General features: G+C 38.1%; 1 protein-coding gene across 1 annotated transcript in view; it reads right to left on the reverse strand.

Annotated features, from left to right (window-relative positions):
• DIAPH2 (diaphanous related formin 2) overlaps positions 1 to 24,750 on the reverse strand; it is a 358,680-nt gene that overhangs the window by 205,586 nt on the left and 128,344 nt on the right. Inside the window, exons 19-22 of the mRNA XM_079962400.1 lie at positions 19,771 to 19,875; positions 18,364 to 18,458; positions 11,406 to 11,507; positions 1,761 to 2,000 (exon numbers count right to left, since the gene is read on the reverse strand). Of these exons, the coding sequence (XP_079818526.1) occupies positions 1,761 to 2,000; positions 11,406 to 11,507; positions 18,364 to 18,458; positions 19,771 to 19,875 (542 nt within the window). The remainder of the gene's footprint in view (positions 1 to 1,760; positions 2,001 to 11,405; positions 11,508 to 18,363; positions 18,459 to 19,770; positions 19,876 to 24,750) is intronic.

Consider the following 24,750-nt stretch of genomic DNA (forward strand, 5'->3'; position numbering starts at 1 on the left):
CCATCTCTGAAATGGATTACTTAGAACTGTTGGTTCACCATCTCTGAAATAACGTATTCATAAATCCATGATCCTATACTGAAATATATGTGTGTGTATGTTACTGCTTATGTCAGACTAGCATTTTGCAAAACTATTTTTTAGACCTACAGAACTGAGAAGGCCAGTTGTAACTGTTTGATATTAAGTTATTAAATTTCCCCTGTAATGTTATTTTTGACTACAAGATCTGTGAAGCAATTTTTGCTGAAGTAGCCAAAGTGGACTTTGAATATATGAAGAATTATGTAAGTTTTCAGTTTGGTATATTAAAAATTAAATCCGATCATAAACGGGTTACTTATCTGTGGAAATTAACTTTTTCCCATTAGATATGTTTACTTAGCTTAGATTTTAAATTGTGCCAACTGAATATCAGAACGGGAAATTTCTTAACAGGCCAACAAATGTCCATTTTGGCACATATAGAGCAGGCCAGATCAAATACCCTGAGCCTTTATCCTACAGGACAATAAAACTGAACTAGTGATAGATTCCTCTATTTACTTCACAATTTTATAGGTCAGTCGTATGATTTCAAAATTAAATAGCTGCTGGTCAAAGTAGACAAGCTTATTAACTATTGGGTAGCTTTATATGCCCTGTAACACATATGTACAATCTTGTTGACAATATCAGTTTTTACATACAGAATTTTTAATACACACACAAACATACTGTATGTAAAATTTGGGACCAAGATAGTTGCAACTAATTCCCCATGCTTCAAATTTAGCAGTGCACATGGGGATGGGGGAGGGAGACCTTAAAACCAGGTTAATCCATGATTGATTCATCTACATGTCTCGGTATACAAAAAGATTTAAAGAGTAACCATTTTCATAACATGCATTTCCAAATGATGTTGTAATCTTTTACATTCACCCAAATAATTTTTCACTGTGGTTTAAAATAATAATTTAAAAGAAAAAAACCCAAAATATGTGAAGCGATTACATAGTGTTTTCTATCTATTTCACAATGTAAATAACAAAACTTTGTGTGGGGCTTCTAAGAAATATTGTACCCAAACACCCCACTTGAATCCACAGTTGAGCAGACTTCTTTATAAAACATTTTTCAACTGGATATTTCAAAACATATTTTAATCAGATTTAAGAAAAACTTCTAGAACTTTCCAATCAGTATTAGATATATCACCATATTTTTCTGTGTATAACACACCCCCATGTATAAGACACCCCCTATTATTGGGGACTCAAAATTAAGAAAATGCACTATGCACTATCCATGTATAAAACGACATCTTATTTTAAACTTCAAAAATTTAGGAAAAAATATAGTCTTATACACGGAAAAATTCAGTATTTTATTATTAACTTCATTGATGCCACACAGGAATATGGTGTTTCCGTCCCAACTCTACCAGATACTTTTCAGTGAAATTCAGGATTTTTCTTTGGGTTGAACGTTCACATATCAGCCTAGCAGAAACATTTATTGATCTATAAGAGTAAGCAATGTTAACAAACAGACCTTCCATCTCACTACTTGCATAAGAAGGTCACCTGTGCAAGAGGGGCAAGTGCCAGGTAACAACTTGTTAGCTGCTCTTAAAGTATTATTTCCAAGCTAATATCTGCCAAGAAATAAGACTGTATAGGTAAATATTCAGGAACCAGAGGCAACATTATAGCAACATTTAAAGATATTCAACACTACCACCAACAGTTACATATTTTTGTGTAGCTTAGGCTTACCTTGCAAAGAAAGCTAATATTAAAGCCAAGTGACTGAGCATTTCTTGAGCCTGAATTCATGTAGTTTCCTATCAGTAGCACAAGTTCCAACAGTCTGCTAAAATTTTCACTCTTCTTCAGTTCCTCACAGGCGATTGTTACTGCCATGATGCCAGGCTTGATATTGTTTATGTGCTCTTCAAATGTAAGTTTGAAAAGGATGCCATTGAGGCGAGGCCGTAACATTTTCACCGAGCTCATCTGCAAGATTAGAAACAGCTTGTGGATTATGTGCAAAAACACTCTTCATGCAATACATCAGAACAAAATAAAAAAATTCCTTCCAGTAGCACCTTAGAGACCAACTAAATTAGTTATTGGTATGAGCTTTCGTGTGCATGCACACTTCTTCAGAGAGAAAGTATAGAAGGTATCTGAAGAAGTGTGCATGCACACGAAAGCTCATACCAATAACTAACTTAGTTGGTCTCTAAGGTGCTACTGGAAGGAATTTTTTTATTTTGTTTCGACTACGGCAGACCAACATGGCTACCTACCTGTAATCAGAACAATATGATCACTTTTAAAATATTATTTTCCATAATGTATATATGCCACCTGAAAAGACATATTTGCTCTACTTCCCATAGTAGTAGTAGAAGCCCATGTTTCTTTATTCCTGAGACACAATTACTGCACATTTTTACCATTTAGGTTAAAAAAAACACAACCAGGTAAAGGACTCTTGGGTGGTTACACCCAGTCAAAGGCAACTATGGGGTTGTGGCGCCCATCTTGCTTTCAGGCCGAGGGAGCCAGCGTTTGTCCACAGACAGCTTTCCAGGTCATGTGGTCAGCTTGACTAAACCACTTCTGGTGCAACAGAACACTGTGACCAAAACCAGAGCACACGGAAACACTGTTTACCTTCCAGTCGCAGTGGTATCTATTTATCTACTTGCATTGGTACGCTTTCAAACTGCTAGGTTGGCAGAAGCTGGGACAGAGCAATCGGAGCTCACTGCACTGCACTGATTCGAACCACTGACCTTCCAAATGGCAAGCCCAAGAGGCTCAGTGGTTTAGACCACAGCACCACCTACGTCCCTGTAAACAGTATGACTCAAGGGTTTACCAAGCAAAAACAAAACTTTACTGATTCTGAGGACCCTTTTCCCTCCCTTCAGAAAATATCTCTCTTTTCTCCTCATGCCATCTTATTGTACCATCTTCATTCATCTCTATAATACGCAGCAGTGGGCTTTTAAACAGCATTATTCCATTAATCTCTGCCTATCCTTCACCATTCCCCCTTTCTTTGTGTCCTTTTCTCATGCTGTTGTCTTTTAGACTGAAAGCCTAGGGACTAGATCACTTTTAATATACTATCAGCACAATGCCTAGTTGTTGACATGTTTTAGTATCCTTGTCACTGATATTCACAATGTAATAACTTGTTGATTCTTCCCACCCACTCTCATTAACCTCTTTCTTTTGTTCTTGCAAGGAGATAAAAGGGAACATCCCCATATAGCTCTATTTCTTTTTCCTAATATTCACACACTGTGTGATTCTTGCTCTCTTCTTCCCGTTCCTGCTATTCAAAAGAAGCTATTGATAGGGGAAAGAAGGGAGAAAACTCTGTCAGGCAACTTAGAGTCCAAGCTTAAATCTTCAGAGGGCTGAATAAGACCAAGGGTGACACACACATTTCCAAATCCTGCTTCAATAATTATTTTGTTTCTCAGCGTAGATGCCCCAGTTAGAAACACTGGGAGCAGAAGACACACTGTCTCACTTTGCACAGGATGCTAAACCAAACCATAGCTTAGCATAATTGTGTAGGCACCTGGAGAAATCATAGCCACTTTGCTCCTCCTCCAGTCCTGCTGGCATGGCTTGGCTTAGCAAATTATCAGAATCTAGACTTATGGCTTATCTTCTCCAGATAGCTGCAAGATGTAAACCCAATTTTAAAAAACAAAACCTTAGTTATAGCTCAACTAGAGCAGAACAAACCACAAGCTGGGGTTACAGAATAACCAGGGCTCAGTGCACAACAGCACAGCAGCAGGAAGACTGGATGAGGAGCAAAGTGGCCATAATCTAGGACAGGGGTCAGCAAACTTTTTCAGCAGGGGGCTGGTCCACTATCCCTCAGACCTTGTGGGGGGCCGAAGTTTTTTTGTTTTTTTTTTTTTTTTGGGGGGGGGGGAGAATGAATTCCTATGCCCCACAAATAACCCAAACAAACAAACAAATGGACACATTCTACTCATGTAAAAACACCAGGCAGGCCCCACAAATAACTCAGAGATGCATTTTAAATAAAATCTACTCATTCTACTCATGTAAAAACACGGATTCCCAGACTGTCTGCAGACTGGATTTAGAAGGCGATTGGGCCGGATCTGGCCCCCAGGCCTTAGTTTGCCTCCTATCTAGGAGCTCACACATCCTCAAAAAACCATCATTTGGCTTAACATTGTGTGCAAACTGGGACATTTTGTGTTTAATGAAATAGTAACAAAAATTTAGCAAGAAAAGGGTAATAAACATAATATAAATGTGTATACCACTTTGTAATTTCTGAGGGCCATATACTAATTAGTGCACTTTTATTCATAATTTGAGATGTTTTCCAAATATATGCAATTTGGAATTATTGTTAGTTATTTAACACAGAACCAAAACAAATGAACAAAACCCCTCCTTTGATCAGGTTTATGGAAGGAAAAATATTTAATTAATACTAGCTTAACCAAAACTGTTTTTTCCCTTTGACATTAGGAGGGGAAATGACTCCATTATATTTTTAAGCCATGTTCACAGCCAGTCATGAATCTGTAGGAACATAATAGTTATTGGGGATACACAAATAATGCCACAGGCAGATAAAATCATTAAAAGCTTCTAGTCTCACAACATCATTCAGCCAGACTAAGCCATATAAGCACCTAAAAGTATTTGATTGAAACCAGTGACAGTTGTCAGATGTGCTCTTTTACTGCATTTCAGATGCCTTACTCTTTTTTTAATGATTCATTGCATAAGTGCTCTAGGTCACTGACCACAATTGTGCATTATGCAAGGGTTTATTTGTATTATGAGGTCATTGTCCATCAAAATGCTACCAAGGGAATTTCATTATTTTGAGTTGATCCTACACTTTATTAAAAGGGGGAGGAAGAGGCATTGACAGATTTTTATAACTGTTACAAGTGCGTTATTTCCCTATGGACCATCTGATTTATGCTTTTGCTACTTACAAGATTTCTAAACAGTGTTCCAGTCCTGTCACTGAAAATAATCAGACCTCCCTTTGAACAGATGGGGAATTCAGTCAACCATATCCCCCTCTCCCAACAGGTTTAGTTTCTGAGCCAACACAAAGTGAGAATCAAGTGGAATTTGATGGTCTACAACAGGGGTAGGCAGAAAGCAGACTGAGATTTGCTACTGGGTTTCTGGGTCCTTTTCAAAAGATCAAAAAGGATGTTTGACATCTAATTGTTTAATGATAGCAACCATTTCCCCCTAAAAAATAGGATGCTAAAATGAAGAAAGCAGGGGGTAAGAGTGGAACCAGCAATCCCCACCCCTTTGAATGGGCTGTGAGCTCATGATGGTGGCCTTGTTTGCTCATCAACTAAGCCAGAGTACTACTTACCACAGCTGCACATATGTACTGATTCCCCTTCAGGCTTCTAAAGACAGTCATTCTTTGGCTTAGCATGTTGGCCAAACTCAAGATCATAGTTAAGGTCTTTCTCCCTTAGGCATGACTTGTAACCACAGGGCAAAACTTGGCTATATGTTGTGGTTAAGGAGGAGAAACCTTAAACCCTGATCCCTGGTTTGGTTGACAATCTGAGCCAAATATTGATTTCGTTACTATGCTGACCTAAAAGACCTAGGGAGGGTGCAAAGCTGCAACAATCTCTTCAGCAGCTAGCATGTCTATGCTAAGCAGTGGTTTGCCTTGGTGTGGAATGGGAATTCAATCACTAAAAGCAAGTTTCTGATCTCAGAAGTGTCCTGTTTCTTATTAACATAAGAAGAGCCTGCTGGATCGGGCAACATCAACCTGATGTCTACGAGAAACCCAAAAGCAGGACAGTAATTCTAACTGTGTAGCCACCCCTTTCTAAACTACTCACTTCCAGCATTTTAGAAACAAGCACAGTTCCACTCAATTCACCCTCACTTGCTCTTTTTCTAAAGTACCAATAAGAAAACAGAAAAAGAGGCTACATTAAGAACTAGATAACACAGGAGACATAGTTTCATTGATAGTTATGGTTTGAAAGAGTTTATATGTATGTGATGGTTAAACTGGACACTGTTTTTTTTTGTAGGCTTCCCTGATGAAGAGCAGCAAATAGTCTACTAAATAATTAATAAATCAGGGTCTTGACTACTTAACTACTACACTTCATTATTAGCTTCGCTATTCTTTTCTTTTTTTGCACTGGTAAGAAACAAAACTGAAATCTTAGGATTTTAATTGAAGAGATTTGCAATACTGTGGCCTAGCACTTATTAGAAGTGTTTCTCAAATTTTGCTTCCTTTTCTTAGTATGGATAGGCGTAGTGTTAGCATTTTTTATTCACTGCTTTGTGGGAAAAGATTATTTGGTTTTGAAGAGCCCATTTAAGCAAGTTAGGTTTCTACTTTAATATTAAAATGCAGGCACCAGTAGGATGCATTTATTACAAGTGCTGGCATACTAACCAAGCTATATAAAGTGCTAAATAATAATGGTAATAATAATGGTAGCTAATCATACAAGAAGGTATTTGGAAATTTGATTATAGGAGCTGACAGGAAAGCAATATAATCAAATGAAGTATTATTATCATCTTTTTATTATTTTTATTTCATAAATTTTATACATCACTTGAATTTTAAAAAAATAAAACAAAGAGGTTTCACATAAAGATTAAAGTACAGGTAACTTGCAACTTACACGCATTTACCCACATTTCAACTTTACGCAGCTAGTTGAAATCACATAAATTAAATGCATGGAAGGCAAAGAGCTTAAAAGCTCATTTTGTACAAGCTTACTTTCACACTTGCTTACTGTGATCTGGGATGCTCTCACAAGATCGTGCAGGCACTCAGTCGTCCTTGTAGATCTTGCGAGAGCCTCCCAGAGCACAGTAAGCAAGATGGAGAGCTTACAAACTCTCTGCCTTGCTTAGAGGGAAGGGCTCAAGACCCATCTGACGTGCCACTTCTTGAAGATTAGATTGGTTATGCGGTGGTTTTTGAGTATATGCTTTTTGCATATGCGCCCCATCCCCAGAACGTTAGTTCTGCTTAAGATGTGAGTTACCTGTATGTCACTAACCTATACAACTCACGGTGAATGATTAGCAATAATATTGCTTCAAGATAACAGGTGAGTTTTTAATCTCAGAGGCTTACAATAGCACACTGTGGCAGCAAAGACTGGAAACTCCTCTTTGCTATCTGTCTTTAAATTTCATCTCACTCATATTAGATGTGAAACTTCATTTGATTCTAAGACATAACTCCAAAAAACTGTAGTTCATTAGAATATATAATTCATCTTAATGCTTCATCTAAATGAAAATGTGATGCTCCAATTTTCATGCACAAATAAGAATATTAAGCTAATTAGTCTGTTATAATAAGTAACCTAATTACAAAGTGTGACTTTTCTAAATGAATTTTAAACATCTAATTCTGACCTTTATTAGGTTTGATGGGTATATTGATTATCCAATTAAAACCTTATATTAATAATTAACTTACCTAATTTGTATATGCAAATAGGTATACACATTCTGAAAAGAAAAACTTCAAATAGAAGGCAGCCTTTCAATCATCCTCTTCTTACTTAACCTGTTCTTAATAGCAGTATCCAGATTATTATAGCAAGAGGTTTTTTAGCCAAGCTATGATCTATAATTGCCACCTGAACAGGAGAAATCTCCATACACTGTCAAGTTAAACAGATTTTTTATTAGAACCTAATGCTTCAATGTCAGAAGTATGTGCACAGAATTGATTTCTCCCTCTTACAGAGAGGAAAAGAGAACACCCATGTACAGTTATACACTAGGTGTATATACACCTATTTTGATACAGCTTGGCAAAGAGTTCCTAAAACATGCTCAATACAATAGAAAACTGTGAATACTCAATGACAATGCAATGTTATAAATGAAGTGGCTTTTCAAACATATATTGTAAATCCTACAGACAGAAAAGCCATGACATTGAGCTCTATTGCAATTAATTAGTGTATAGCCAACCAGAAGGGTGTGTTTGAATAGTATGCCCTTCTCACCATACTTCTTTCTTGATTCCCCCTTTGAAGTAATTCTCCTTTTAAAGAAAGCATTGGAGGTTAAATTCCCACATATGTATATAACATGTAGTTTGATAGTAACACTCTCTTCCCCAAACAAATATAGGAAAAAAGCAGCTATTCAAAATCGGGATAAGCCTTAAGAAGGACAATGAGATATTATGCTAAGATTAATTTATTGTTTAAAATAGGGAAGAGCTGTGGAAGGCTTAGCTACCATGAATACGTTTCAAAAATAAAGATATAAAACAAGTGAGCATCTATCTATAGTAGGTAGATAGAAAAGGGTGGAAATAGCTTTTGATTGAAGCTTCACAGTTTCCTGAAAAGGAGCATTTGAATGAAATTTTACACAAAGCAAACAGATTATATTGTAATATAAAGGCAGAGAAGGAGTCAGAATGTATGCTGAAAATAAAAAGCACAGCCTTAGGCAAAACATTTAGTTCAAAATCACTTTATGAAGTCTATGTTCAGTGATCTACAGCCAGGTAAATCTTTATTCAATCCAGCAGAATTACTTCTGATATGTGCAAGGATAATGGATTTGGGTGTTTTCGGGTTGTTTCAAGTATGGATTTTCAAATATACACAATAACAATTCCCCCTTCTCCTAGGAACACCACCTCAACCTAATCTTAAAACTTAATTCACATGTTTAGGAACTGAAGATGGCTTCACCCAGAAGTAACTAATGTTCACATGCTACGTAAATGGATTATTACTTGGTCAACTATAGTAATCAACCTAACATATAGTTTTAAACAACCAGGAATTTTATCCAATGCTTTTGCTTGTACTACAGGTCATAAAGAACAAAAGTGTCTGTGAAATCTACTTTGCACCAAAGTAACAGCAGAAGTGGACACCTCAGGAGTCTATTTATCTATCTATCTATCTATCTATCTATCTATCTATCTATCTATTTGAACCCTGCCCACTCTGGGAGGCTTCCAACAAAGATTAAAAATACATTAAAATGTCACACATTAAAAACTTCCCTGAACAAGGCTGCCTTCAGATGTCTTCTAAATGTCAGGTAGTTGTTTATCTCTTTAACATCTGATGGGAGGGCGTTCCACAGGACGGGCGCTACTGTGGAGAAGGCTCTCTGTCTGGTTCCCTGTAGCTTTGCTTCTTGCAGTGAGGGAACCGCCAGAAGGCCCTCGGCGCTGGACCTCAGCGTCCGGGCAGAATGATGGGGGTGGAGACGCTCCTTTGGGTATACTGGGCTGAGGCCATTTAGGGCTTTAAAGGTCAACACCAACACTTTGAATTGTGCTTGGAAACGTACTAAAAGATGTAATTGAAGCTTAAATGACATCTATGCTAAAAACTGACCCAATGCTTTTTAGGAAAAAATATTCACGTGACTGTGGGGAATACCCCCTAAAAAGCCTCTAAACATTCACTTTTTTCTGCTCTCCAGCTCTCCCTCCCATGCTCTTTCCACACAACTCCCTCTTCAACCATGGTTGAAGCGGGGCTGGCTAGAAGCTGTGCAGAAAAATGACTGCTGCTGCTGCTGCTGCTGCTGCTGCTGCTGCTGCTGCACATCAGCTGCTAGGCTGGGAGGCTGAGCAGCCAAAACAAGCCCCACTGTATCTCCTGTCACTTTAGAGCTTCCTCTGCTTTCACTGAAGTCCTCTTTGGGTTCTGGGGTCTCCTTGCAAGCCACAATGACTCTCCAGTTCTCTCCCATCATTTCCTATTTTGAATCTTTCTATCTATCTATCTATCTATCTATCTATCTATCTATCTACTTACTTACCAGCACTGCATATATACACGGTCACACATGAGTCAATCACATGTATGTGGGAGGGGGTTGTATAGTATAACAAATTGTTAATACAAAGAAATGGCCCAAGTTGAAGGATGTTGCTGTTACCTTGTCAGTTCTTGGCTGTTAATCACAGCTTCAAATGCACAGTATTTTAATCATAATGAATCCAGTTGTCCTCAATGTTTAAAGAAATGTGATATATAAAGACAGTCAAATGTTGTTTTTTTAGAATTTCTCACATGTCACTATTGCCCTTTCTCCAAGGAACCTAGAGCAGCACTCACAGGGTTAGAATATTTTATCCTGAAAACAAACATGTCAGGGTGGTTTGGCTTTGAGAAAGTGACTGCCCAATGCCACCCTCTGATCACCAGGGATGAGCTGGAATTAAATTTGGCCTTCTCAGCATTTTAGCCACTCTACACATTGGTTCTTTTCAATGACTAGACACAAAATCCTTTGTACTAAGATTGACAGGGGAAGTTCTACTTGAGATTCCTTCACCTGATGAAAGTTATGAGGATGCAAAATGTGAGAGTACTTTCTCTGAAGCAGTGCTTTATCTCTGGAACAAACTGTCTTCCAAGCTGAGTCTAGCACCACATTTCATTAGCAGAGGAAGATGCATTTATTTGTTCAGGTCTTTGGAAGGGATAACATTATGCCAGTTAGTCTTTATTGCCTGCTTCTGTGATCATAGGTATTAGGTGTTGATAGCTTTAGAGATTACTTTTTTGTGTCTGATATGTGGTATTATACTATGTCACAATTAATTCTGTTTTAATTATTTATGCATACTGTCCTGGGGTTTTTAAGCGAAAGTTTATAAATCTCATAAACAAATGCCATGTGGGCATACTACTGTGCTATAAGACCTTGAATGTAGAACTTCAGAAGCGATTACACAAGGAGCAAAATATCTACTTTTATCAATGCATGACTTGCATAGAAGCCACTTAGTCAAAATGTAACATTATTTTAGATCTACATTGTGGCCAGTAGGTAAAAAGGCGTAGGCCATTTGCCACTGCAAGGCACCTTTCAAATGAACCAGATAGCAATAAGATATTCTATTGTTTTAGATATTTGTGAGCACAATACTGCTTCAGAAAACAATTTTGAAAGCTGATGCGACTAGAAAGAGCACATGCATTGCTGCTGTTGGCTAGCATATTATTGCACATATATGTATGTTATTTAGATAGACTTTAACAAATGCTTTTAAAGGGGATAATTTTGGGGATGAATTTATTATTTGGAGCCATTTTGGGTAGAGTATAAGTTTACTCTGTCCATGTGGTAAGATGATTGGCAGAAATTCTTTTCTGCATGCTCTCATCATCAGTAGCAGGAAGGGTGGCAACCAGCCTAATGACCATTTTATGGTACGGCTGTATTATTAAGACAGCGTATAGCTATGCACTAATAAAAAAGCAGCTACTATTTTTAAAGAGATGTTCTCAGAAATCTTTGGTAAACTTGCCAAAATGCACAGTGGACATCAATTACAGGTTGAATTTATGAAACAGAACTTACCACAACTCCAAATTGTTCTGGCTCACAGAGATCATCATACTCATTCTTTAACTCGGCTAAGGCACTGAGCTCTTTCGGTTCAGGGAGGTTCTTTACCAAATTCTAGTGACACAAACAGAAATAAGAATTATTTTTATATTTATTAATCATAGGTATAGATGATATAGATATAGATTTATTATGCTTCAACTAGCGATGTGAGATGAGAATATTCTTGAGCATATTTTCTGCTAGAAAATTCTCCACAAACTGTAAATTCTAATGTAAGAACCAGTTTTACAACCCACATTTAAAAAATCTAGTAAACAATCAGTCAAACTGTGATATTGCCAGTGTAAGTAATAAATAATGATTTTTTTTTTATCCAGTTACATTACTGGGCATTGTGTCATTCCCCATTGGCAGTTCTGAAATGTGAGCTACAGAAAACATTTTATTTTATTATTTTGTTTTAAAAATGCTATTCATTCAATTTGTATATGTAATAGCCTTTTTTTCTATTTTGGTGTGACCTTATTCTTTGCAATTCTATACCCTTGGCCATACAGTGTGATTTATTTATTTTTTACAGAAAGTAGCTTTAATGATCCCATCCACACTGTCAATCAGTGTTTTTTTTAATATTCCTTCTTCTTTAAAAGCTACATTTCATACACAGTGGCGTAGCGTGGGTTGTCAGCACCCGGGGCAAGGCAAGTAATTTGCGCCCCCTAACCCGTGGATTTGCGCCCCCTAACCCTAACCCCCAGATGTTGCGCTCGGTGCGGCCGGCCCCCCCTGCACCCCCCACGCTACGCCACTGTTCATACATAATTAGAATTCAAAGTTGATGGTAAATATATGGTTAGTGGCAGGCTAAGTGATTAACGTGAGTCATTCACGTTGAATTTTCAAGTTTGGTGCAAAAAATCAAAGAATGTGAATTCACTGCATTGCCCCATTGATTAAAAGTATCGTTCCATTTTTTGGTTGCCATCTGAACAAGTTTGCCCATGAATAAACATGTATATTAACTTAATTATATCATTTTCAATGCAATAAAATGAATATTCTCCTATTTTAAATGAAAATTCTCTAATATTATCATTAATTGAGACTATTCTCCAAAAGATTGTTCTCAAGAATTTAACATCACTAGCTTCAACTTAATAAAGCAGAGCTTTCCAAACTTTACATGTTGGTGACACACCTTTTACACATGCATCATTTTGCAACACAGTAATTCAATTTTAATAGCAAACCAGAGGTTAAACTAACCCCTTTCCAGCCCTGGGAGGCTTACGGGAAGCATTTGCACAACACACCTACACACTGCAGGCGACACACCGTTTGGAAAGTTCTGTAATAAAGATACATAGATGATCCTCAGGGTCACTCCAAAACTATACAATTCTATGATTCTGTATAAAACCTTAACCTAGGTCCAGGGTCTATTGATTTAGGCAAATTTACTTTATGTAACAATCATAGAATCACAGAATTGTAGAACTGGAAGGGACCCTGAGGATCATCTAGTCCACCCCCCTGCAATGCAGGAATATGCAGCTGTCCCATACAGGGATCGCCCCACATAATTGTTGTTGTTGCTGATAATTATGTTATCACCTAACCTTCACTGTAAGATTACAGCATTAAAAACAATTTTAAAAATCTATAATCAAAAAATAAAAATAAGGTGGGTCCTAAAAACATAGACTTCAGGGGGGCCACTAGGTGGCGCATCGGAAGATGGCTGACAATAACATCTCTCCGACCCACACGAGGTAATTTGGAGGCTATGATGGGGGTAATTAGCCTCCTTAACCCCCCCCCCAGGATTATGGGGGGGACGGCCCTTGCCTGCTGTGCCCTATACCACCCCCGAATTTGTGGGGGTGGGGGCACTAGGCACAAAGCCCTCCTGTGGGATTTTCGGCACTCCTCGACGCCGTCCCCGATTCGCGCCGCTGGTTGCAATGATCTTTAAGAGAAATAATTTGGACATGATTAATTGCACATACATCAAGGAAAAAGGGGAGTAAATACTGCTGACAGAAGAGATCTCTGATAACAAGACAACAATAAAATACGAGAAGAACGTCAAGATACGGTAATGACTGAGGGGGGAGGGGGGAAAAAACCTGCCTCTACCTTTTTATGTGATTTAACAAGAATCCCCCTCCCCTAATGAGTCAGAAATTAAGGACTTAAGCTGTGGATTTAAGGCTGTGTGGAGATAAACTTTCGATCCAAAGCAATGTTTCAAGATGAAGCTGGAAAGCTAAGAGTTTTGGAGTGACGCAGTCAGGAAAAAATGCCGTTCGCCATTTTGTGAGGCATTGTGGGAGCTCTTGGGTCTGGGAGGAGAAAGAGAGAAATAGAGTTGTTTACATATCGTGAATCAACTCCTCGGTGGGACTTAAGAGCGACAAATGCCAAAATTTACGATGGAAAAAGTGATGTTATCTACGAAGGAGATATATGGAAACCATCTGGACTTAGTGGAGGAACGGGAAATCCACACAGGATTATTACACTTGCTATCGGCTTAAGGAGACTAACAGAAGAGATCGTAAAGGAAAAAGAGAAATTATACGAACAAGATATGATGTGGCAACACCAAGATAAGACTGGATAGAATTATGAACTTTGTTCGGACTGATTGGGACTGATTTGGACATTAACGCAGTAATAAGAAGATGATCTGAATTCCCCTTTGGATCTTGAAGTATGGGTTCCCCCAACAAAATTTAAAAATTTGGCTTTGTAATTCGGAATTTATATGATGTGATTTAATTTGATGTGATTGGCCAGTTAATAAAAATTATTTTTTAAAAATAAAAATAAAAACATAGACTTCAAGTGTCAAAAGCCAGGGTAAAGAGGTAAGTCTTCAGCATGTCTGAAAACTATATAATTAAGGTACCCTCCATGTTCCTGGAAGCACTCTCAATGAATAAAATCTTAAAATTGTTTTTCAGGAGAAAAAAATGATTGGGAAAGTAACAGGCAACCCCAATGGTGTGACTCCACTGTTCACACCCCGTTCTCAAAGCAAACACTAACGACAACTGAATTGAAAAATTGAAATTAATAGTGTGATCTATCTACCAAAAGGAAATATCTCCACCTTCTCCCTTTTTCTCAGCACCTCTCCCCTTTGGAGCTCTGTGTGTTTCCCCAATATGTTGGTTTCATTTCTCAGAAAAGAAAAGATGTAGAGGAATTCCCTGATCCGCCTCAACATGCCTTGTTAGTAGTGCAATTCAACTCAAGAATATAAGAGTCTGCCATAAATCATTCCATTTTGTCTTGTTATTGGGGTACACACAAAGCCAATGCACATTCCTAATAAATGCAAATGAATCACAGGCCTTTCTCTCAGGACTATAAACTAAAAGCAAAAAACCGCAGGAACACTTTTACGCTTTGCATGACAAGGACTGGTGGAATATGGTAGGGGAGGTATGCATTTACGTTTAGTTAAAACCAGATTAATATTCGTTTTTCAGTATTAATTGTAACTTTCCAACTGCACATACACAATGAACATGCCCTGAAGAGCATGTCTGGCTCTGTGCCCACATTATATTTACAAACATTTGTTGTTTCTCTGTCCTTGGTCACACATGGATTTGCGACATAGACATGTTCAAATACACATGTGCTGTTTGTAGAGGCTATCAAAGTTTGTGGAGAAACTCAAAATACTTTTTTGAGTATTTTTATGATCATTTTAATGTGGCATTCACTGAATTTTCTTTCCACTGCAATCCTGTTGTGGCAAAGCATTCTTCTAAATAGTGGTGAAAATGTAGTTCGCCATCACCTGCTAAAGCATGGTGTATTTTCTTACTACCATTTATTGGAGCAAGGGACTCCTTCACCACAAAGTTGCAAGAGGTAGCAAAATCACTTTATCAGAGTCAACCACCATAACCTAACATTTCACCAAATGCCACCCAGATTTATTTTTTCTATTTCCATTTCAGTGTGAACAGCTCTTGGATCTGTATGTATAAAGTTAAACTGTTCTTAAGAACATCTGATTCTGACATTGATCAGAATTGAGTGAGTTTTGTTTACACCTTATGTTGCAAAATATTCCAAGGAAGTTTCCCTGTTTCCATATGTAAATGCTAGATGGAAATGTCATTAGACTGCAGGCTAGTTTATAAAACTATGCAGAAGGCAAACAAAAAATACCAACCTTGGATTAACAAGCAACCTTCATTACGATGAAGGTATGACAGTTGTCCCCAGTTCTAATTTTAATACATACCATACATGCACCCGTTAACACATTCACAGCATAACAGAACAGTACAATATTTTGCATAGAATCACATTTCAAGTGGCACCTTACTGATCCAGTTTTAGACAGGATAGTCAAAAGAAAGTGTTTGTGACAGCATTAAAACACTTTGTATTCAATCGTTCATGCCTCATAGCTCTAATTTTATGGCATGTCAGCACTGTGATGTTAAAAAACTGTCTGTTAAACAGAACTGAAACATTTAACTACTTTCCACATTTTTGCAATTATTCAACAGTATTCCACAAACTTTTATTTTCTTTAAATGTTAATTGCACACTTAAAGGTTAGTTAAGTGAAGATATTGAACCATGGTGCCTTTTCTTGCATACAAAAATGTAACCTTTCTTTCTTGTCTCAAAACATCTCATTAAGTCACTCAAGCCTTGGTCACACATGGATTTTTCATTATAAAACCCATCATAATGTACCCAGATTGGATACTTAACAAATTTAAGGATATATGACATACACAAGTTGTTATCAATATACTCCCAATTATTATACCTATGACTCTTAGTTAAATCTACTGGTACAGACAGCACAGGAGGCTGCCTTATGCCAAATCATATTTTGTGTGTGTGTGATCTGCACTCTCTCTGTGTGTGTAATGTACTGCATGTTGGGTTGTATGTTTATATGAATGCATAGATTTCTTGTCTCAAACAAGAAGCTTCAAAACATCTCATTAAGTCACTCTCTCTCTCTGCATAATGTATTGCATGTTGGGTTGTATGTTTATATGAATGGATAGATGGATGTGTTAGGGTGGTTTTGGCCCTGCCCTTTTTGACATGTCTAGCATGCAATCGCTAACCAACCTTAAATAATGGTTTGCTGCTCACTTATTCATCCCTGGTTCAGATATAATATGAAACCAAGGCTTCATTCTTTATCCTGCTCATGCCAGGGAAGGAGTAAGATGAAAGCTATCAGACCACATGCTACCCTTTTGCAAAATAAATAAATAAATGATAAGCAATAACTCTGGATTTGTGTTAAATGAAAACAGACCTAATCTTATATAACTGATTTAGTTACAAAGCTTGTATTTCAAGCTTCCTCAAAGAAATAAGCAACTTCTGCTGAATAGTTAAGCCAAATTGGTTATTTTTTGTTCTAATTTTTAGCAATAACAATGTATTGTTAGTGGGTTTTGCAGTCAGCTGCCTTTCACTTTATTGTCTGGAACTTTATATGTGAAGGCCTGTGGACCATTCATTCATTTATTTTAAGGAGACTAGGAATCCCAACATGATGACAATTTGGAAATAGTTTTTATTGTGTAGCATGTTGCCTCCCACTAAGATTTCTGAACCTCCATAAATTTATTTCTAAAACACAAGGAAAGTCGTCTGGCAGTCCAGTATTTAAATATGAAAGATTCTCTTTCCTGCACTCTCCTCTGAAAAAAAGCATCAAGGAGAAGAGGGGGAGAGCCCCCATCGTGTTTTCTAACCCCTCTACTTCCTCCACCAAATTGCTGGGGGGGGGGGAGTTTCATGCTTGTATCCTTTGACTTGGGACATTTGCAAGCCACAGGAGCCAATCATTTTGAGGCTTATGCTTGCATAATCATCCTGAAATTATCTTTAAATGAGCAGGCACATCTACTGGCTGCATGCAAGGGGAGGCTTCTGCATTTTACTCTCATCATAAGCGTCAGAAACTGGGAGCAGGTATAGAACGAAATGTAAGATTAACGGAAGGTTTACAAATTTTAAAAGGATAATTAACTGCCCCAATTGCCCCATATGATGAGGTCTCAAACAAAGAGGAGATATTTTAAACTTGAAACATGAGTGCCCACTAAAATAAAATTAGCAATCTAATCTGTAAATTTGTTCCTAAAAGGATCGTTGGGCGATTTGTATAGAACTTGAGCAGAACTTAGTTGGACACAACCCATTTAAAACAGTCCTAGGCTTTCCAGAAAGAGTGAAGAAAGCATTTGGAGTGGAGAACATGGGGGCTTTCAGATATTATTGGTCTCCGACTCCCACCATGCCAAAATATTGCCCATGCTGGCTGGGTCAAATGGGAGTTGGAATCCAACAACATCTGGAGGGTTATAGATTACCCACCTCTGATGTAGTTCAAATGAACACTGTGAATTAATATTTACAAATGGCAACACAGTGGTTCAAGTGGAGCACACATCTAGGTCAATCATAGTGTTAATTTAAGACATTTAAAGTTTACAAGCAGCTCCGTTCTGAATCAGTTTCCCTATAGCAGGTATGTCAGGGGTAGCCAATGTGGTGTCCCCAGATATTTATTATTCATATAGATACCATGGCAGAAATACTAATTGGATTCTAACTCTCACTAGTCTTAGCCAACATCACTAATGGCCAGGAATGATGGGAATAGTAGTTCTACAGCTTCTGAAAGGCACTACATTGGCAACCCCTGGTGTATGTGATGTCATTAACTCCATACCACACTATGGTGAATATTTATTACTAATTATTATTTTATTTATTATATTTGTATGCCACCCTTTATCCAAAGATCTGAGAGTGGTTCACAGCATAAAAATACAGAATAATACCACAAAGTACATAATAAAAATAAGAACATGTTACCAAGATATGGATAATTGAATGGGTTATCATTCTGATGATTTAATCTGTGACTCTAAGAGATGCTATGTTAACTTACCTGAATCAGTGCTTCACTCAGTTTTAATTCATCCACTTCTAGAATAATATATTTTATTTCTTCATAAGGCATACGGAAAGATCCCAGGAAAATTGCTGAAATGAAACACCACTATTTCAGAGTCTACTGTCAAATGGAAATGACTTTTACTTTGTATTGTTACGTTAAAATTGTCATTGGAAAAGCATCAATTAAACAACAACAAAAATCATTCCAATAAAAAAAAAAATACCTTAAGTATGATTGGTATTTGGGCATGTCTCCCACATAAAGTGGGCATAGGATTACAGCATAGGCTTTTGTTTGAGGAAGGGGCAGTAGGGTTTATCGTGAGACACTAAGTATTAATCCACTGTGCACACCAACATGGGAATAAACTCATCTACACACAAGTGAGACTTCTGCATTTAAGTAAACTCTAAATGCTCATGTCAGGCCAGATTAAGTCTTGGAGTGGGGGTGAGGCCTGGCGGAGAAAAACATGACCTTATAGTAACAGGTAAAAGACGGACGGTTAAGTCCAGTCAAAGATGACTATGGGGTGCAGTGCACATCTCACTTTTCAGGCCGCGCATTTGTCCACAGACAGCTTTCCGAGTCATGTGGCCAGCATGAATAAACTGCTACTGATACACGGGGGACTGTGATGAGTGCCAGAGTACACAGAAATGCCATTTACCTTCCTGTCACCTATTTATCTACTTGCATTGGTATGCTTTCAAACTGCTAGGTTAGCAGAAGCTAGGAGCGGAGCAATGGGGGCTCACCCTGTCACTTTGATCTGAACTGCTGACCTTCCAATCAGCAAGCCCAAGAGGCTCAGTGGTTTAGACCACAGTGCTACCCGTGTTATAGTACAAAGATGCATCACTCTGATTAAATAAACTAAATACGGGTCCTGATGAAAGAGGAACCAGCTCTATGACAACTCTAGGATTGCAAATGACTTCCACGCCTCTTAAATAATACCTTTGTTGTTACATCAGTGTCCTCAGACACTGTTTATGGTCAACAGCACAGGAACATTCTTGGCTCTGGTAATGTGGAGAGGCAGAAGTATACAGGAGTGTTCTTTCTCCTAGGCATTCAAGTTTGACCTAACTATGAAACAGGTCACTCCATCATTACCTTCTTGAATCAGAGTACTCTTGAACATAATTTCATCTACTGCTGATGTCCAGAGTCACAGTCTCCCAGATAACATTATCTAATAACTCAAATTTCATGCAGTCCAAGGAGCCACAGCTAATGAAGACAGCAATGCTTGTCAGGCAACAGTTTCTACATTAAGACATTTCTTTCTAACTATCAAATGAATGACAACAGAAAGGTCTCACAAAGTTTTTTAAAACCCTTAAGGTTTAGGCTCAGACAAGGACTGTGCAAGATGAAAAACCTATTACATACACAAATTCTGTGCAGTCTTCCCATCCAATATCCGTAGCTCTTTAACTCTTTTCTTAGGCAGAGACACCTTCTTTTCTTCTGTATTCTCGACAGGCTTTTTAACTGCTAAACAAAGGGGACATTTATCAGTTTGTGCAGACCTAACAGAAGCAAAGCTTCTACACCCAAACTGTTTAAACTTTCACAATATTTCCATGGCTGTGCTTTTTATGTTAAACTTAAGACTTTCCATTAATAAACAGAGATCAACCCATCATGTGCATGGTGAAAACCTGCATGAAACATGAACAGTGACATTTCAACTTTGTTGTGGAATAAAAAAAAAATGTCATTGCTAAGATTGATTAATGAACTGCTTCAGAGCAAATCCAACAGGCACTGTCTAAAGCTGATGTGTAGGTAGCTCTATTGCCCTTGCCCATCTACATCAGTGATTTGAGAGAACAAAAGTGTTATCACAATTTCTTCAGCACATCAGAGCCTCCTACTGGTTGCAACCAGGCAATGCCAATCCCTATGTTATTTTTTCAATGAGGCCACACATTAATTGGAACATGGTCAAGAGAAATGAAAAACGGTTCAGGTGTCGGTAAAGTCAGAGTTAAATGCTTAAAAAAACAAATCAAATACAGGATCTAAATTAAACCTGTTGGTAAGCAACCAATATTTTGTTTTCATTTAATGCCGTGATCTATTTTGTGAGCAATAACGTATTTGTTTATCAAAGCAGGAGAAGAAAAGCTGATGCAACATGCTGTAAGAGTTTGTTTTCCATTGTACTCTTAATGCTATGTACTGCATGTGCAGCTGAGAGATGGATCTATTGTTGCATTGCCTACACCTGTAAACTAATGTATTCCCCTGAAATGATAATTTTATTATGACACCTGCTTGGTGCCCGCACAAGAAACAATGACATTAACCAAGGTAAGCCAAAAATTTGAAGGAAATTAAATGCATCCAATTGTTCTGGTGATAAGGAAAACCCACAAGAATGTAATGGTTCAGAGACTTAATTAAGCAAAACTGCACTATTAGCTCATCCCAAAATCTGGAAACACATGGGTTTTGAAAATTAACAGCTGCACAATACCTAATGTGTCTCACACTTGATCATTAACTCAATTACTGAACACCATTAAACATTACCTTTGCATGATTTAATTCTTCTAACGTTAAGACAAAGCAAAACATTGTCACCAACAGTGACCACATATAGCAAAAGTTATTGAACTGTTAACCAAAAATGCCTGTTTTATATAGCAATTTTTGAGGTACAGGAATATCCAGTCATTCAAAATGTATACTCAGTTGTCAGATATTTGTAGAATAGTTGCTTACATTTATAATTACTAAGATCTCAGAATCAAAACTCAGATTTACAATATCCCATGCCATTAACAGCTTCCAAACAAATTTAGTTACAGGAACAGGGAAACTGAATTGACACAATTTATGATGAAAAAGTATAAAAGACACATCATCCAGGATATCATAAATGAGTGCAGAGCAATGTCCTTCCACACATGCAGTCACCTCCAGATATAGATTCTGTGATGTACTGCTAACCTATGGATTGGCACGTGTTTTGGAAGAAGTATTGTCTGCACTGACTAACACAATTTTACTGAATCTTCATCTTCAAATATAACAGTACTATAAAAATACTAGTTTGATCATTCAAGCTAGTTGATACTAGTCTAGAACTATGCCATCAACTCCAAACAACAACCTCCCCCCTCCTATCAAAGATGCATCCAGAGACGTCTCACTGTGTTGGTCTTTATTATTGTATTGCTTATCTGTTATGTTTTATTTGATTCTGTATTTTAAATTTCTATTTATGTTGTGTCCCCCATATGTTCTGATGCAGGATGGATTAGTTTTTTTAAAAATAATGTTATGAGGTAGGGAGCATTTCTCTCATGGCAGAGTCTACCTGCGGCCATCAACAATTTCCTTTCCCAGTGGGACAAATGAACAAACCAACATTTTTGATCTCCCAGTTTGACTACTCTACTCTCATAAGGGAAAGTACAGCAAAAAAAAATATACAGTGGTATAATTTTACAGCAGAGATGGAGAACAACTTTTGGCTGGAAGACTACAGCCATATACAGCCAACCCTCCTCAAATCACATCAACAGTCAATCCCCTAACAAATTTGGGAGGAACTGTGGTGTATAAATTTAATAAACAAAGTCAAGGCAATGTAAAGCTGTGGCTACAAAGGTTCAGTTGGGAGTGTGCAGCTACAACTTCAGCTTAGGTGATGTTTGAATTTTTGAATTGGGCACCTTATCCCATCAAATACTCAGCAGCATGATAAGGTACAAAATTATAATAATAATGTTAAGCCGCAGCTGCAAAGGAACTTTTCTTTACAGCAATGGCTTGAATTCACCACTGTTTGATGACAGCTGATAAACAAGTGGGCATGGCTTAGCTGATTTCATATGATGTCAGCTGATAAGACATCTGGGTGGCCTTGGCTTAAACAGCCTTGAGAGCCAAATGAGGATACCTGGTGAGCCTAATTAGCCCCATGGACTAGAGTTTTTCCACCTCTCTTTTACAGGATACATTTATGAAACTAAATATTCAGCTGTGATAGATGAAAACGTAAGTAGCAATAGTGAGATGCATTCAGCAAACTGATATGAAGTACTTTTAGCAACTGCTTTGCCAACACGGAAGAATACCTCTATAATCAAGTAAGGTTAGACAGAGAGAAATGACACACACCCCACCCCCACACACCCCAAATTGGTTCTCATTCAGCAGAAGAAGATACAGTTTGATATTCTCTGGATGACAGTTCAGGTTATCATGAGGTAAGTTTGTCACACTGTGAACCGTTAAATACTTATTGATCTAACACTGCCACTAATCGCGTCTTTTGCGGGGTTACAAAACAGCTGCAAACAAACAGTGCTTATCTGTTCCCATAAACAAAAGTCTTAAATCACTATTCCAGTCAAAAGAAAGTTTTCAAATCTAATTGGCTGGAAAGGCTTGCATTACCTATTTAATAGCATATGCTTTTAGGAATCAATATAACATCTGTACTGTGAACGTTTTAGGGCATCTTACTATGCATGTTTCATATAGGGGAGAACCAAGATGGTTTAACCCACAGCGCCACCCGTGTCCCCCTAGGTTGGTATACTACATTTTAAAACAAACCAATACATATTTCTAAAACCAATTAAAATTCATATAAAGTACACTCAATATAAAGAGAAGACAACATAAGAGCACAACAGGTACCACACACTGACCTCAATGAACTATTCATTCTTGCCTCCAAAAGCCCAGAGGAAAAGATACAGCTTCACTTGCCATGATGTTGAATGGGAGACAATGAAAAGGCCCTACCTTAAAAGACCCAGTGATAAGGCCCTACTAATTCAAGTGAGGAAAATGTCATATTCAGAAAGTCATGCCTTCCCTGTGAAATAGCTTCATTTCCCTTAGTGACATCACTATACAGTAAAACCTCATAGACTCTGTAATGACATGACTGTTATCAGAAAGTGCTAGCTTTCAAGCATAAATATGCTACTACTAGAGACTGCCTCCCCTGCTTTCCCTAATCACCCTTCTCATCTATCTGCTAACGCCTTCCCCACACATCTGACCATTTCCCTACCACCTCACCTGTCTCCCACCACCAGCCTTCCCCACAGCTTACCCCAAGCTCTTCTCCCTCCCCTCACAGCTTGCTTCATCCCCTTTTAAAGTGAAGAGGCTCTTCACAGAGCAGCTTGTCAAACTGCTCTGTGAATAACCTCTCCTCCCTCTGTTAAATTTTGGGTGCTTTTAATGCTGGGTGCTTCACAAGTCACAGAATGGCTTTCCCCATTCTGTTAAACAGCGTCTCTTGGCCAACAACCATCAGAGCTGCTTCATCAATCTCCTGTCTACTGGTCCTCAGGCTGGAGTTCACAAGGCCACCCCCTGTGAACTGCACAGCATGGCAACAACCTTAATTTTTTATGTATACCTCGGGTTAAGTATTTAATTCATTCCGGAGGTCCGTTCTTAACCTGAAACTGTTCTTAAACTGTTCTTAACCTGAAGCACCACTTTAGCTAATGGGGCCACCTGCTGCTGCTGCTGTCACCACCACCACCGCGTGATTTCTGTTCTTATTCTGAAGCAAAGTTCTTAACCCGAGGTACTATTTCTGGGTTAGCGGAGTCTGTAACCTGAAGCGTATGTAACCTGAAGCGTATGTAACCCAAGGTATCCTTGTATAGGAAGATGCAGTTTTTATGTATAGAGTGGTACCTTTGGTTACAAACTTAATTCGTTCCGGGGGTCCGTTCTTAACCTGAAACCGTTCTTAACCTGAGGTACCACTTTAGCTAATGGGCCTCCTGCTGCCGCCACGCATCCAGCGCCGGATTTCTGTTCTCAGCCTGGAGCAAAGTTCTTAACCCGAAGTATTACTTCCAGGTTAGCGGAGTCTGTAACCTGAAGTGTTTGTAACCCGAGGTACCACTGTATAGGAAGAAAGATTCACTGAATACAGCAATAAACGAGTATGAAATTGAAGCTGGAGAGAAGCATTTCAGAAAATATTTTGGCCTCCCCTGAAGCTTCTTTTTCATGTTGAATGTGTCATTAATTATTAATTGGGTAGGATCATGAACTTTTACATTTTGAAGATATGACAACTTACTTTGGAAAGGCACACTAGAAAATGCTGCTAATCCTACCCTAGAGCAGTACAGTTTACTATGAGGGGCAGAACAGGAGCTAATGAATGAAGCATCCGGAATGTGGCAACGTAAGAACAGGCCTTTTCTACAGTTGCTCCCCATTTGTGGAATGCTCTCTCCAGGGAGGCTCATCTGGCACCTTCATTATACATATTTAGGTGCAAGGCTAAAACATTCCTCTTCAACTAAGCTTTTGGCTGATTAACATTCTATGTCCTTTAAAATTTGTTTGTTGGAGGGAGGGTTACTGGAT

The sequence above is a fragment of the Podarcis cretensis genome, assembly GCF_951804945.1.
Source record: "Podarcis cretensis genome assembly, chromosome: Z".
NCBI lineage: Eukaryota > Metazoa > Chordata > Lepidosauria > Squamata > Lacertidae > Podarcis > Podarcis cretensis.